This window comes from Aotus nancymaae, unplaced genomic scaffold (assembly GCF_030222135.1).
Source record: "Aotus nancymaae isolate 86718 unplaced genomic scaffold, 86718_ANA_hifiasm-v0.15.2.pri h1tg000012l, whole genome shotgun sequence".
Lineage (NCBI taxonomy): Eukaryota > Metazoa > Chordata > Mammalia > Primates > Aotidae > Aotus > Aotus nancymaae.
In genome coordinates, this window is record NW_026988423.1 from 16,656,679 (window position 1) to 16,672,323 (window position 15,645).

General features: G+C 41.2%; 2 protein-coding genes across 10 annotated transcripts in view; one reads left to right on the top strand and one right to left on the bottom strand.

Annotated features, from left to right (window-relative positions):
* On the bottom strand, nt 1–5,316 carry FDXACB1 (ferredoxin-fold anticodon binding domain containing 1). 2 transcript variants are annotated; one of them, XM_064375403.1, is made up of 5 exons: nt 4,004–5,316; nt 3,601–3,757; nt 2,297–2,401; nt 1,872–2,030; nt 1–1,508 (listed from the first exon to the last, which is right to left on the bottom strand). In XM_064375403.1, exons 1-5 carry the CDS (start codon nt 4,173–4,175, stop codon nt 326–328), a joined length of 1,776 nt encoding a protein of 591 aa, XP_064231473.1. In that variant the 5' UTR covers nt 4,176–5,316; the 3' UTR covers nt 1–325. The 2 variants fall into 2 exon arrangements, with proteins under 2 accessions (XP_064231473.1, XP_012325979.2); XM_012470556.2 differs by having other exon boundaries at nt 2,198–2,401.
* Nucleotides 3,997–15,645, top strand: part of LOC105729625 (heat shock protein beta-2) — a 20,161-nt gene continuing 8,512 nt past the window's right edge. Inside the window, exons 1-7 of one of the 8 annotated variants that reach the window (XM_064375404.1) lie at nt 3,997–4,645; nt 5,161–5,208; nt 6,056–6,126; nt 6,604–6,728; nt 7,485–7,715; nt 8,246–8,312; nt 11,069–11,151. In XM_064375404.1, coding sequence (XP_064231474.1) covers nt 4,557–4,645; nt 5,161–5,208; nt 6,056–6,126; nt 6,604–6,728; nt 7,485–7,715; nt 8,246–8,312; nt 11,069–11,151 — 714 coding nt within the window. In that variant the 5' untranslated portion in view covers nt 3,997–4,556. The other 7 variants (XM_012470560.3, XM_012470559.2, XM_012470561.2 and 4 more) reach the window with 7 other exon arrangements.

The window sequence follows — 15,645 nt, forward strand, 5'->3', positions numbered from 1 at the left end:
TGGAAAACATATGTATATTTAATGAGACTCCTAAGTTCTACAGCCTTCTTCAGCAATAGAGCATCTAGAGTACAAAATGCTGTTTTGCTTATTGTTTCAGTCACTTCTCAAGACCAAAATATTGCACAACTCCAAATGTCACCAATCACATTATAATCTATAAGTTTAAGTGACAGAGTCAAGGTATCTTTAGGATCAACCAACAGCAGCTATGGTCACAAAGTAAAAGATTTAAAAAAATCCAGAAAGGAGTACTGGTTAGAAGTTGGTCATTTTCCTCCACATCCCCCCCAATGTAGGATCACACTGTAGAAAAGAATTTAAACTACCGAGGTGTAACATATAGGCATTGTTGAATCTCCTTCCTAAACTGGGACTGCATTGATGCTACCTGCTGCTGGGTGAGGGCCTTGTCACAGGTCTGGTAGGTCAATCTATAGCAGAGACTGACCTGTTGAGTCTTTGGATGCTGATAACGGCTAAGAAACTGTATGGATATAACAGTGTCCTGGGACACTGCTCGGGCCACAGTGTGAAACTCTAGTTCATCAAATCCTTTCTTCTCATCTATCCAAAAACTAATATCATGGACATAACATGGAGGATACAGAGAATGACTTTTAAAGGGTTCTATTTTCCCAGGGATGAAATTTTTCAGGAAACGGTTATCAAACGTCCACAACATTCTCCAGTCACAGATACACCAGACAAGCATGGCTAGTAAGTCCAAGTTCATAGACACAAACACAAAACACTGGTCTTTATGTATAATGCTTGTTGCAGATGTGGTAACAGACCCAATAATTAGATCCTCAGTACAATCTGGGCTAAAATTATCAGTCTTTACATGAATCCTATAATCCTTTCCATTTGACTGAAGGACAAATTCAACTAAACTGCTCAGCTTAGAGATCTCTGGTGATGTCTGAGTCAGCAGGCTATCTACAATGCCCTTCAGATGATCCAGCAGTGATTGAAGACAGCCATCCTTCAGATTTTTATTAAATCCAAGGATAAATAAAGTCTCATGAAATGCTGGCATTGTGAAAGGCAAAATGTGGCACTTCTGAAAGACAGGTCCACTGAGGATGTACAGAGAACCTGAGAGGAAGTCTGGTACTTCGATAATATCCTGAACATGAACTAGGAGAGAAGGTCTAAGGCAGACCTTAGCTTGGCCACAGATTCCTTCACAAGCTTCTTCTTTACCATCTCTTCCAGGATTCTTGGGAAGGCTAAGTTCTGAAAATGACACTAGAAAGTCTTCCACATCTTGTGATGTCCCACCAGTCAGGGACTCAGAATTTGAGTTATCTTCATGGAGACTAATCCAAAAAGCAGCTGATAGAAAGTCACAATTCCAGAAAGGAAGAACACTGGCACCTTCCTGTGGCAGCAAAGGGAAGGAACACTTCAGCCTTTTTAGAGGGAAAGCTTTGCCTAATTCAGCAATGAGTTTCTCATTTATGGTTTTGATAGGATGACATGAAGGTGCTTCCAGGAAACCCCTGTTTAAACACATACAAAAATAATTTTTCTAACTTAAAACAGTAAATAATTATAATGTAGCTAGAATTAAAACACAAATAGCTGGATACAAAAGAATTATTCTTAAAATGATCTTGAAAGGAAACAATGAAATCATCTACCATAAGGAGAAAGAGATAGGTATTTCAGAACTCTGACAGCCACCATCCCTACAATATATCAGAAAATATGACAATTTTTAATTCTAAAGAAGCTTAAGGAGGGCAGGCTGACAGATAAACATAGCACCAACATCACTAACAATTTATGTACCATCCATTCAATATATGGTTGCCATCAAGACAATCAGGATACAACTGGAGATGAAAGTGATTTCCAGTTACCTGTTCAACTTTCCTACAAGTGCTTCTGGTTCTCGAAAGGAAAACCACTGGTTACCCAGTTTGATCCTGAAGATTCTGGGTTGAGAATCTTCAAAGGGTAAGCTCCTGGTGAAGATATGGTTCAAAGCGCCTTCTACATGAAAGGACTTATCTTGACTCCTTGCAAAATAGACACCAATATGAAGTCTGTTATTATTAATATAAACAAGTATTTTTAGAGACTGAAACAGTTAATTGGCAGGGCCTATAAGTCTGTCTATGAGATTTTGTTATCATTAGTGAGACAAATGAAAAAGCAGAAGGTTTAGACCTATGCTATTACCTACCTATATCCAGTACACTTGTACCCTGGCACAGCTTTACAGCTGAATGGATACACATCACTTAAAATGAGCCCACCCAAGGCTGCCATGGCAACCACTTGCCAGCTGTTATGCCATTCTCTTTGGGGCTTATCCACAGGAGTTCCACCTTGTCCTCTACATAATGCCACGTGGACTTCTCCTTCCTCTGCAAGAACATCTGCACAGCTAATAGGGAGAAAAGAAACACCAACTAATTATCATAAACAAGTGGAAATTACCACAGGAGTTGGCAACATACACATGGTTTGCCTGTGCAATAATTAAAATCTAATCATACCTAAGTACAAAAATCTATTAGACCCCCAAAATACAAAGAAAGTAGCTGGAAGTAAATGCAAATGTAAATTAAATGTTCAACCCACTAATGGATACTATTGGCTGACCAGGGTCTGCTTTGCATTTGTGTTGTTCATCTGTATGTCATAGAAAGGTCAATATCTGCACAGTTCCTATACATGATTCACTGCTTAGGCTGTTTCTTCCCATTTAGAAAATTCTTTTCACTGCCCTATTGCAATCCAAATACTAGCTTAAAATACTGCGTCTGTCAAAAGTTTACTGACAGCTATGCCCCATCGGACACCTCCAATAGTATCATATCTTGTGGTATAATCATGTAAAGCACGGTTTTAAGTTCGCAATAATTTTATGAGGGAGGCTGTTAGTTACTTTTTTTTGGAGGTGGGGGGATACAGTCTCCCTCTGTTGCCCAGGCTGGAGTGCAGTGGCACAATCTCAGCTCACTGCAACCTCCACCTCCTGAGTTCAAGCGATTCTCATGCCTCAGCCTCCCAGGTAGCTAGGGCTACTGGGGCGTGCCACCACGCCTGGCTAATTTTTGTATTTTTAGTAGAGGCAGGGTTTCAACACATTGGCCAGGCTGGTCTCAAACTCCTGACCTCAGGTGATCTGCCCACCTCAGCCTCCCAAAGTGCTGAGATTACAGGCGTGAGCCACCACGCCTGGCCTAGTTAATTACTATTAATATCCCTAGTTTACAGTTGGGGAAACAGAAGCATGTAAAGATTAAGTAAGCTTGCTTAAAATAACTCTTCAGTGGAATTTGAATCCAGGCAGTCTGGCTTCTAAGTGCACGTTCTTAGCCATTAGACTATATGGCTCTCATTATTTTGCATTATCAAAAATAAATGATCTTCTTTTACACGCCCAAGAATACACTATTTGTACTTTCATTTAGCATTTAGGGTTTATATATCTGTCTTTCCAACTAAATTGGGGTTCCTTTGGGGCTTTTTATTCTCTTCTACACATATAGTAGCTTACACGTGTGCCTTATGTTTGGGTGCAGTAACTATATATGGACATCTTAAACATTTTACTTGTGAGGGCTCTCTTTTCCTCACCTTTGGAAAAACTTGGCAAGCAGTTCCCTATTCTTAGCTACGCCAGCTTTGCGTCCACAGTGCGGAAAGTTGAAATAAATCTGATCAAATTCCCTGTCGTGCAGTTCAAAGACATCTGACAGCTGGGTGCAGTCGACGCCGAAACGTACGTCAATACCTGGCAAAGATAGTTTGGGGGCGCAAAATATAGACAGGAGGATGTCTTAATGCGTGGAACAGAAAAACTCTTCCTAACTTAAACCGTGCAGACCAGCCCGTCTGGGCACAAAGCCGGCTTTATGTGAAAATCCGTGGGACGATCAAGAACAATCTCCGTGTGTGTTACAACCCCACGCCCCCACCCTTTCCACTTTGGGACGTGCCGGCAGCTGGGCGGGGCTTCGTAGAGGCGGGGTCTCGCTACCTCGCTCACGCAGGCACTGCAGATTCTCCCGGGCCACCGGATCCCGATCCAACTCGGCCGGGAGCTGGAGGCAGGTGGCGGTAAGACGAGTTCTCTGATCCAGGGTCTCGCTCAAAGCGGCGGCGAAGGAGAAATTCCCCTCCCCAACCAACAGGAGGCGCCGAGGGGCCATGGCCTCCTTGGGTTCCCGGCTCGCGTTCTCTGTGGCGCTCGTTTTACGTCACTTCCTTCGCGGATTTCTGCCTGCCCCCGCTTCACCCGTCACTAGTTGATAACGTACTCATGGCGTCCGGTTGTCTAGATGAACTGGTGCACCGACTCCCAGGGAGGATAATAACTATGAGCTCAAAAGCAGGACACCCACTCACCTGTCCCCTCGCCCTTTCACCCCTTCAGGAAGATCAAAGTGCCTTCAGCCCAGAGCATGGCCTTGAGCGACTTCATCACACCTGCATGAGGTCACAAGCAGTCACTACGCTGGGGTGTGAGGAGAGTTCTGAGTGAAAGAAACGGGGCCAGGCTGAGGCCAAGGAGAGGTTGTATTGTGTCTCGCATGCCCCAGACGCAGAGGATTTTGAAACCTTTTTCATCTCGTCCGAAATGGCTGCATCCCAGTGTCTCTGCTGCTCAAGACTTCTCCAGGTGCTTCAATCTGCTATCTTCTGTCCATTCAAAAAAGATTATTCAGGGCCTGTTACGTGCCAGGCCACTGAGGGTGGTTAAGATACATGGATGAACAAGATATGACCTATGATTTCACTGAGCCTATAGTCTGGTGGGGAATGCACAGAGCAAAAGAGGCAACTCTGATATGGTAGGGTGTGTGCTATGCGTGAAGTGATTCAGCGTGCTGTGGGAGCACACAGAAGGAGAACTTTACCAAGATTTTGGGCAAAGTGGGTCAAAGACTCCTTGGATGAGGTGAACCCGAGTTGAAAGCTAAGAGGGTAAAAGTGCCCCTTAACTGGGTCAAGAGGCGTGAAGAGGCAGAAGGAACAGTATATGTAAAAGCATGATGGAGAAACAGAATAGTTGAGTTTGGCTGAAACACAGTTGAAGGGAGAGTGAGTAACAGATGAGACGGAAGAGTTAGGCAAGGGCCGGGTCATAGGGAGCATTGTAAGCCTTTAAAAAATAATATTAAACTTTTATTTTAGATATGGGGGTACATGTACAGGTTCGTTACGTGGATATATTGCACCCAGGTAGGTTGCAGGTTTGTTACATTGGTATATTGCACCTAATAGTTTTTCAACCCGCACTACCCCTTCCTCCCTACTCTAGTTAGTAGTCTGCAGTGTCTGTTATTTCCATGTTTAGGTCCATGTGTACTCAATATTTAGCTCACATTTATAAGTGAGAATGTCAGAGGTGTTTAAAACAGAGCAACTACATCTTGAATAGGGGCTAGGCAAAATAAGGCTAAGACATGGGCTGCATTCCCAGTAAGTTAAGGCATTCTTAGTCATAGGATGAGAAAGCTCAGCACAAGATACAGGTCATAAAGACCTTACTGATAAAACAGGTTGCAGTGAAGAAGCCAGCTAAAATCCATCAAAACCAAGATTGCAATGAGAGTGACCTCTGGTCGTGCTCCCTGCTATACTCCCACCAGCATCATGACAGTGTACAAATGCCATGGTAATGTCTGGAAGTTAGCCTATATGGTCTAAAAAAGGGAGGTATGAATAATCTGCCCCTCGTTTAGTGTATAATCAACAACCACAATATGGGCAACCAGATGCCCTCAGAGCTGATCTGTGTATGGAGTAGCCATTCTTTATTCCTTTACTTTCTTAAACTTCTTTTCACTTTAGGGATTCACCCTGAATTCTTTCTTGCATGAGATCCAAGAACCCTTTCTTGGGATCTGGATCAGGACCCCTTTCAGTAACAAGAACATACTGTATTTGGTTTTCTGTTCTGTTGTAAGCTATTTTCGCAGGCTGAACCTTATTCTGAAAACCATGGAAAGCCACTGAAAGATTTTAAATAAGAAGATGATACAATTATACTTTGATTTTGAAAAATTCTGCTTTCCTATGGAGAAAGGTTTGGAGAGAAACAAGGCGGATGGCAGGATAAGACAAGAGGCAGCTGCAATAATGGAGACAAGACTGACGGTGATTTGAATTGACGTTTGCCAGTAGGAATGGTGGATAGTGGTCTGATTCAAAAATCAACAAGACCTAGTGATTGGATGAAGACCTAGTGATTGGATGAAGACCTAGTGATTGGATGAATATTAAACACAAGTCAGAGTCAAAGATAAGCTCCAGGCTTCTGGCTTGGACAACTGAGTGGGTGGTGATGTCTGTCATTCCAGCCCTAGAGACAGTGACACCTAGATCTCCAGTCTGAGTACCAGGCCTATTGGTCTTTGTGGGACCAGCTACTCTGGTCATCATGTTGTTTGATAACATCAGTGCATGCACCTGTCTTCACAAAGGCAGATTGTATGAGGGTAGTTACCTGAGATGTCATTCTCAATGCCACATTATTGGCTTTGTTTCTGCCTGTGCAAAGGCAAGTGGGTGGTGACTCCCAAACATGGCCACTTGCCCATGGTAATCTGGGTGATTCTTTCTTTGGAGAACTAGGAAAGCCAGGTTTGGTGACATCTTTAAAGAACATGGAACAGCCAAATAAGGATTTCTGTCACTCTCCTAAGAAATCTTCAAGTAGCTCAACCTACTCAACATCAAGTTACTCTTCTTCAGGGAAGGTAATTACCTTATTCCTAAGCCAGGGGACCAGACTTACATTTTGGGGAAAAAAGGAAGATTGAGCTTTTACCTTATAAAAAATGAAATCAGACATTGGTTATCTGGTATATGCAAACCAGATTAATTGGGGAGGACAGGCAGAAGGACAGGGTACAATAATGAATAAAACAGATCCTGTCCTTTAGGGGCATACAGCTCAGTATGGGAGATATAACACAGACTTTAAAAACTCCAATATATGGTATAAAGTTATAAATACAGGGAAAGATATGAAGATAAAGTTTTATGTGAGATAAAAACAAGCTAACTTCAGGGAAGGCATCATTTGAGCTAGAAGGAAGGAAATGATCATTTATTACTCATTTATTGTGTTACCTAGTTATTCAACTCTCATTTCTTTCTCTTCTCTTTGACTGTAGCAGTGTCCTTAGTCCCTAAATGCCTACATCTCAAAATTACCTAAAAATTTAGCTAATTCTCCATATTGTATTGGGAATACTGAAGTTTTTCCTGTCTTTTCACGGGTTCTGGGGAGCAGGGGTATGGATTTAATCTATATAGTCATCCACTGTTGCTGATTGAGAGAAAAGATCAAAGGGTTCCAGGACTTAGAGAGAAAGAAACAGAACCATAACAAAGCCTGGATCTAAGGTGTGCTTGTGTTATACCTGGCTGTGTAAAACAAGGGTGAGAAAGAATGCTTTTCCTGTTTTCTGGTTTGTTCAATAAGCTTTTCTATTCTTGTCTTTTCCCAGAGACAGAACCTCACCTGTTTTCTCACAAACCCACACTGTGGCAGCCTCATTAATGCAGATGGCCATGGTGAAGTGTGGACAGATTGGAATAGTACGTCCAAGTTTTTCCAGTATGGATGGAGATGCACCACTAATGAGAATACCTATTCAAACTGTACCCTGATGGGCAACTGGAACCAGGAAAGATATGACCTGAGGAATGTCGTGCAGCCCAAACCCTTGCCTTCCCAGGTAATCTGACATTGTCTTTTTTGTTTGTCTGTTTGTTTCGTTCTGTTAGCAAAAGAAATGCAGTGGCCATTTGAAATGCAGGGATGTAATAACTTCCAGTGCAGAGATCTCTCAGTGAAGTGGTTGGGGCAGGGGAGCTGTCCACAGCTGAACCACCTATGCCACTTTACTGTCAAGTTGAATATTTTATTATCTGTAAGGTTTCAAAAGGATGGGCAGTCCTCCTTTTCTCTTACTTCTGTTTGGACTTTATCTGTTCATCTGCAGAAATTAATAATGTCTTCTGACTTAGGCTAGCTTTTCCCCTGGTCTTGGCCTATCAGACTTGTCATTTATCTGTGTCTTGTGCTTAAATCTCTCCTAAACAAACAAACATACAAAAGATATGAAAGTTAGAAGGATATAGACTAACACCATAGACCTCAAGTCCATCTGAAATATGACAGTCCATGAGAATTCATGTCATATTGATCTTTATTTCCTAATGTTAGCTGTACTTAGATTCTTAATCTGTTAATTTTTCTTTCCAGTTTGGACACTACTTTGAAACAACATATGATACAAGCTACAACAACAAAATGCCACGTTCAACACATAGTACGTAGACTGTCTTTTCTAATTCTTACATTTTGAGAACCTAACTCAGTGACTGGCACATAGAAGGAACTCAAATAAAAGTAAACTGAGTAGGTGAATAAGTGAGGCTGAGCGCAGTGTCTCACGCCTCTAATCCCAGCACCTGGGGAGGCTGAGGCAAGAGATCACTTGAGGTCAGGAGTTCCAGACCACACATGAAACCCCATCTCCACTAAAAAAATACAAAAATTAGCTGCGTGCGGTGGTGCATGCCTGTAGTCCCAGCTACTCGGGAGGCTGAGGCAGGAGAATCACTGGAACCCGAGAGGTGGAGGTTTCAGTGAGCAGAAATCACATTGCTGCACTCCCACCTGGGTGACAGAGACTCCATCTCAAAAAAAAAAAAAAGGCGACTAAGTAAATGAATGAGTAAACAGTTGTTTTCTTCAATTTTAACAGAACTTATTGTCTAGTCCCTAGAAATAAGAGCAAGATCAGTTACTAAAACTCCTTCTTGTTGACTGTTTTGTCTTTCCTTCCCTTTTTTCCTTCCCTGAGTATTTAAACAAGAGCCTCACTGGTTCCCAGGACATCAACCTGAACTGGATCCTCCTCGATACAAATGCACAGAAAAGTCAACTTACATGAATAGCTATTCAAAGCCTCAAATCGAGCATCACTCAGGATGTGTATAAGATCCTAATATTGGCTAATTCCAGCATCCAGGTTTCTAAGAAATGATAAGCTACTTCACTTTTCCAGAGTAAAATGTAGGAGGGAGCACACTCAAAGCCCAACTAAAAATTTAGCTCACTGTAACAGTTTCACTGTGAATAAATAAAGCAAAAAACACAGAAAATGATCTTTATCCTTTTTTTGTTGTTGTTTTAACCACGATTTAAACATCAAATTTAATATGTCAACTCAGTTCTACATTTGGGGTGTTGTACAAGGTCCATAAAAAGAATTATTTTGGCTGGGTGCGGTGGCTCATGCCTGTAATCCCAGCACTTTGGGAGGCTGAGGCAGGTGAATCACCTGAGGTCAGGAGTTCGAGACCAGCCTGACCAACGTGGCAAAACACTGTCTCTACTAAAAATACAAAAATTAGCCAGGCATGGTGGCTCATGCCTGTAATCAGCTACTCGGGAGGCTGAGGGAGGCGAATCGCTTAAACCCAGGAGGTGGAGGTTGCAGTGAGCCGAGATCATGCCACTGCACTCCAGCCTGGGCAACAGAGCAAGACTCTGTCTCAAAAAAAAAAAAAGAAAAGAAAAGAAAAGGAATTATTTCTCTCAAGTCGACAACCACTGTGCTCTTCCTTTCCTTCAGTCATTGTGGTAAGACTGCAGAATCCAGCATAACTTAGGCTAGGTTTCGCTGGATGCTTTCTGGGTATAAACCAGGTAATCAGAGTCTCAAATAGTGCAACTTTGCTGTGACCCTAGTGAGCATCCCTTCTTGAGAACTACATAAACAAACAACTTTTTTATTATTATTACAGAGAATTTAAAACATAAACAAAAGTAGACAGGCTAGTCTAATGAACTCCCTGTATCATTACCCAGCATCAACTATTTATGACTAATCTACTTCTACTTTCTCTATCTTACTGAATTAATTTTGGAGCAGATCTTAGAATTTTAAGAGCCTATCGACAGTGTGTGTTAAGTGAGGACTTACTGTATATGTTTACAGATATACAGTTCTGTTTAGTATTACTTTTACTGCACCCCATAAGTTTTGGTATGTTGTGTTCTCTCCCTCCCTCCTTCCCTCCCTCTCTCCCTTCCTTCCTCCCTTCCTTCCTTTCATTTTTGATACAGAGTCTCGCTCTGCTGCCCAGGCTGGAGTGCAGTGGCGCAATCTTGGCTCACTGCAATCTCTACCTCCAGGATTCAGGCGATTCTCCTGGCTCAGTCTCCTGAGTAGTTGGGATTACAGGCATGCGCCACCATGCCCAGCTAATTTTTGTATTTTTATAGAGACTGAGTGTTACCATGTTGGCCAGGCTGGTCTGGGACTCCTGACCTCAAGTAATCCACCCGCCTCAGCCTCCCAAAGTGCTGGGATTATAGGCGTGAGCCACTGTGCCCAGCCTCTCTTTCTTTTATTTTCTTTTTCTGAGACAGGGTCTCTCTCTCTCTTTTTCTCCTCTCTCTCTCTCTTTTTTTTTTTTTTTTTTTTGAGAGAGAGGTGCAAACACAGCTTACTGATGTCTCGGCCTCCTGGACACAAGGGACCCTTTCATTTAGCCCTCTGAGTAGCTGGGACTTTAGGCACACACCACCATGCATAGCTATTTTTTCGTATTTTTTGTAGAGACAGGGTTGCACCATTTTGCCTAGGCTTGTCTAGAACTCCTGAGCTCAAGTGATCCACCTGTCTTAGCCTCCCAAAGTGTTGGGATTATAGGGGTAAGCCACGGCACTCAGCTGTGTTCCCTTTTTCATTTGTCTCAAGGTATTTTCCAATTTCCCTCGTGATTTCTTCTAAAGAAGAAATTAAAATCCAGTAGTTGTTTAAGAGTGTATTGTTTAGTTTGTGAATTTTCCATTTTTCCTTCTGTTATTGATTTCTAATTTTATTTCATTGTGATCAGAAAAGATACTTTGTATGATTTCAGTCTTTTAAACTGTGTTAAAACTTGTTTTGTGGCCTAACTTGTGCTCTGTCCTGTAGAAGGTTTCATGTGCACTGAGAAAAATATGTCTGCTATTATTGGACAGAATATTCTGCCACCACATTTTAATTTGCCTCTAACTCCCCATTATCAGACAAAGCTGCAGAGAACATCCTCACACATGTTCCTTTGTGGGCCTGTGTAAATTACCCACATGCTGAATTGGTGAGTCCTGAGGTATGTCTACATTTAATTTGACTGTTGCTCTCAAGAATGGCTGTGCCACTCACACATCCACCAACAAGGCCTGAGGCTTCCTATGTTGCCATATCTCTGCTAACACTTAACATTAACATGGTGGCTCATACCTGTAATCCCAACACTTTGGGAGGCCAAGGCAGGTGGATCACCTTAGGTCAAGAGTTCGAGACCAGCCTGACCAACATGGTGAAACCCTGTCTGTACTAAAAATACAAAAATTAGCCAGGCATGGTGGCACGTGCCTGTAGTCCCAGCTACTTGGAAAGCTGGAGCAGGAGAATCACTTGAACCTGGGAAGCCACGGTTGCAGTGAGCCAAGATCGCACCATTGCACTTAAGTCTTGGCGACAGAGTGAGACTCTGTCTCAAGAAAAAAAAAACAACAACAACATTAACCAGCTTTCTATTTTTTGCCAGGCTGATAGGTATAAAGCAATGGTTCTCAACCTGGGATGATTTTATCCCCCAGGAGATAACTGGCAATTTCTAGAGATATTTTTTATTTTCCAAAGGGGGATGTCTATTGGCAGCTAGTGGGTATAGACCAGGGATGCTGCTAAATATCCTACTAGGTACAGACAAGCCCCCGCAACAAAGAATTGTCTGGCCCAAAATACTGGTAATACCAATATTGTGAAACACCGTTGTAAAGAGATAGCTTGTTGTTACTTTGATTTGCATTTCGTTGATTATCAGTTATTTTCAGCATTCCTTTGTATCCATGTTGGCTTCTTGATTTCCACTTGGATAAATGTCCTATGCATAGTCTTTTTTTTTTTTTTTTTTAATTTGGAATAGCTGTCCTTTTCTTGCTGATTCTCAGGAGTTCCTTGTATATTATTGCTATTAATGCCATTATTCCTTGTGAATTTTCATGATTTTATATATTTTCTCCCTCTCTGTAAGCTCCTGTGGAGGATTAAGGTTGGCCAAAAACTTCTTTACTCTCCCTCCACTAAGAGGTGGGGGGTCTGTGCCCTTCCCTTTGAATGTAGAAAGGCTTTGCAACTGCTTTGGTCAAAAAATTATGGCAAAAGAAACACTGTGTAAATTTCTTAAGAACCTTGCAGCTCCTACTTTCCATCTTTTGGAACACTCCTTCCTGGAGAAGCCACCATATAAGAAGTCTATCTGCTAGAGAGATCTTGTAGAGAGACCCTGACACTATGTGGACAGAGAGAGAAGCCCATCTGAGCCCCAGCTTTCCAACCATCCGTGCCAAGGTATCAGGAATGAAAGTTTACTTAAAACCCTGTAGATGAGACCATCTAGCAGCTGAAACCACCTAGTAAGGCTGAATAAAATGAATGTTGTTTTAAGCCACTAAATTTTCAGGTAGTTTGATATGCAGAAGTAGATAACCAGCACAGTATTCCATAATCTGAGATTGTGTTCTGCAAGTTTGCTGAACTCTCTTGTTAGTTCTAATAGCTTGTTGATTCTGATTTTTTTTTTTTTTTTTTTTTTGAGACAGGGCCTCACTCCCATTTCCCCAGGCTGGAGTGCAGTGATGTGATGTTGGCTCACTGCAGCCTCAAATCTCAAACTCCTGGGTTCAGATGATTCTCCCACCTCAGCTTCCCAAGTACCTGCAACTACAGGTGTGCACCACCACACCTGACTAATTTTTTTTTTTAATTTTTTTTAGTAGAGACAGAGTTTCACCATGTTGCCCAGGCTGGTCTCAAACTCCTGAGGTAATGCGATCCTCCCACTTCAGCACCCCAAAGTGCTGGGATTGCAGGCATGAACTATCATGCCCAGCCTGTCTGTTGATTCTTTTGAGGTTGTTTTGGCAGATTATTATATCATTTATAAATAATAACAGTTTCATCTCCATCCTGCCAATTCTTACACCTCTTCTTTGTTTTTTCTTCTGTTACGGCATTGGTCAGAACCTTTACTGCTATATTAAATATTAAGAGTGATAATGGGCATCTTTGTCTTGCTCAGGATATTCAAAGGAGTAAAATGAATTTAAATTTTCTTTGGTAAGTATAATGTTTGTGCTAAGTTTTTATTATATAGTATTTACCAACTTGAGGAAATTTCTTTTATTTCTGATTTTCTAACAGAAGTTTCCCTCCATGTAAATAGAGAAGCTGAACCACACATTAGTTGGGATAATCATAAGATTTATTTTCTTTTAGTCTATTAATGTAGTAAATTTATATTGAGATATTTTCCAATATTGAGCCACCTTTGCATTTGTGGCATATTTTACTTTGAATGATAACTTACCTAAAACTGTGAGTTAACAGCTATTTCTACCCTACCAGTACTTTGAAGCCATTACTCTATTGTCTTTTGATTTTTATTGATGCTGAGAAGTCTGCTGTCTATCTAATCGTAACTTATTTGTAATTAATACATCTTTTTGTCCTCATATCTTTTAAAATTTTTCTGATCCTTATTGTTCTGGATTTTCACAATCATGTATTTAAGTGCATATTTAGTATTATGTATCCTGCCCAATATCTGAAGACTCACATCTTCAATTCTGAAAAATCTCTTCAAATAAAGCTTTATCATTTTCTCTATTAATTCTTAGAAGCACCTATTTGGATACATGTTGGTTTCTCATTTTCTCTTCCATATATCTTAACTGTTCTTATTTTAAAAAATATTTTCCCCTAATTTGCTGTATTCTGAGTGAATTCCTCAGCTTTCTTTCAATTTGTAAATGTGTAACTTTGTTCCTTATAGCATTCATAACATCAATTTCTAATACATCTAAATGTTTTTTTCATGTCCATCCACTTTTAAAATTCTGCTTGTTTTAATTTAGTATTTCTTGCCCTTTCTAAATAAAATTATTCCCCCCGCCATTCTTTTTGAGAAGGAGTCTCACTCTGTTGCCCAGGCTAGAGTGCCCTGGTGCGATCTCAACTCATTGCAATGTCTGCCTCCCAGGTTCAAGCAATTCATTTGCTTCAGCCTCCTGAGTAGATGAGACTACAGGCATGTGCCACCTTGCTGGGCTAACTTTTGTATTTTTAGTAGAGATGGTGTTTCACTATGTCAGCCAGGCTGGTCTTGAACTCCTGACCTCAGGTGATCCACCTGTGTCAGCCTCCCAAAGTACTAGGATTAGAGGTGTGGGCCACTGCTCCCAGCCCCTCATTTTAATTTTTTAATTTTTAATTGAAAATTTTTTTTATTTGAAAAAACTGCTTCTTACCAAAAGGTGGCTGCAAAATACAGAAATATAAAATACCTCTGCAACAATTACTTGTTTTTTTCTTAAAGTAAAAGAATAGGTGGGTTCCAAGGTCCTTCATTTTTCTTATTGTTGATTTTATTGTTGCCTGTCTTTCTTACTATGAGATTACTTCATGTGTTTGGAATGTTGGTTTTTAATAGATTCTCAGTTTGCTTTTCCTTCTTTATTTCTCTGGTTCTATGTCCACCACTCCTTACTCTCTAGTAGTTTTGCAGTTGCCTCCAACACGCTTCTTACATCTCTCTCCTTCCCAGTTCTAAATGGGATTTTATAATGATGAATGGGGCTACTGTCCTGCTGTCATATTGGATGCTATCACTGAGCTATAACATATCACATGTAGGCTGGGCGCAATGGCTCATGCCTGTGATCTCAGCACTTTGTGAGGCTGAGGCAGGCAGATCATTTGAGATCAGGGGTTCCAGACCAGCCTGGCCAACCTGGTGAAACCCCGTATCTACTAAAAATTCAGAAAAATTAGCTGAGCGTGGTGGTGGGTACCTGTAATCCCAGTTACTGGGAGGCTGAGGCAGGAGAATCGCTTGAACCTGGGAGGCGGAGGTTGCAGTGAGCTGAGATTGCGCCATTGTCCTCCAGACTGGGAAACTGAGCAAGATTCCGTCTCAGAAAAAAAAAAAAAGATATCATATGTAAATTCAGGAGGCTATATCTTGGTCTTTCCACCTCACTAAGCCCAGTTTCTATTCAACTATAACCCCAGAAAGCAGATGGACAGGATTTTTCTGTCTTTCTTTCACAAGTGGGAAAATCCCACCACAGCCACTGGCATTAAGTCATGATCCAATTGTTTCTTCTGTCTTAGGTTGAGCACTTTTAGTCCCTTTACCCTGTAGGAGTTGAACTCATCAGCTTCCACTGTCTTCTTCTATCTAGAGTCTAATAGGCCCATCCTCCTAAATGTTATTTATTTAAATATTTTATAATTTAATTTGTCTGTATTGTCATTTATCTTTTCTACTCTAAAAATTCTACCATTGCTGTGTGTTTACAGCAGAGGGATTGCATCAGATATGAGCTTACTTGTCTTGTCAAGAAGTCCGTCCCCCATTTCCTCTTTGACCCACCAGTTTCCTAAAAGTGTTTCTATGACAGTGAAAGTTTTACCAAATCTAATGGATACTTCAGCTCATGTTACTTTTAGATTTTGCATTTGATAATCCACTTGACCACCCACCTTTTACTTCTTGAAATCTTATTCCCTTGGTTTCTATGACATTGTGCTAAAC

What these genes read in the sequence shown, in the direction of transcription:
- FDXACB1 (XM_012470556.2), bottom strand. Translation starts at nt 4,175, where the DNA reads ATGGCCCCTCGGCGCCTCCTGTTGGTTGGGGAGGGGAATTTCTCCTTC. An exon ending in TACAAGTGTACTGGATATAG is followed by an intron (nt 2,031 to 2,197) that starts GTAGGTAATAGC and finishes CTATTTTGCAAG; the next exon opens with GAGTCAAGATAAGTCCTTTC. An exon ending in CTTGTAGGAAAGTTGAACAG is followed by an intron (nt 1,509 to 1,871) that starts GTAACTGGAAAT and finishes GTGTTTAAACAG; the next exon opens with GGGTTTCCTGGAAGCACCTT.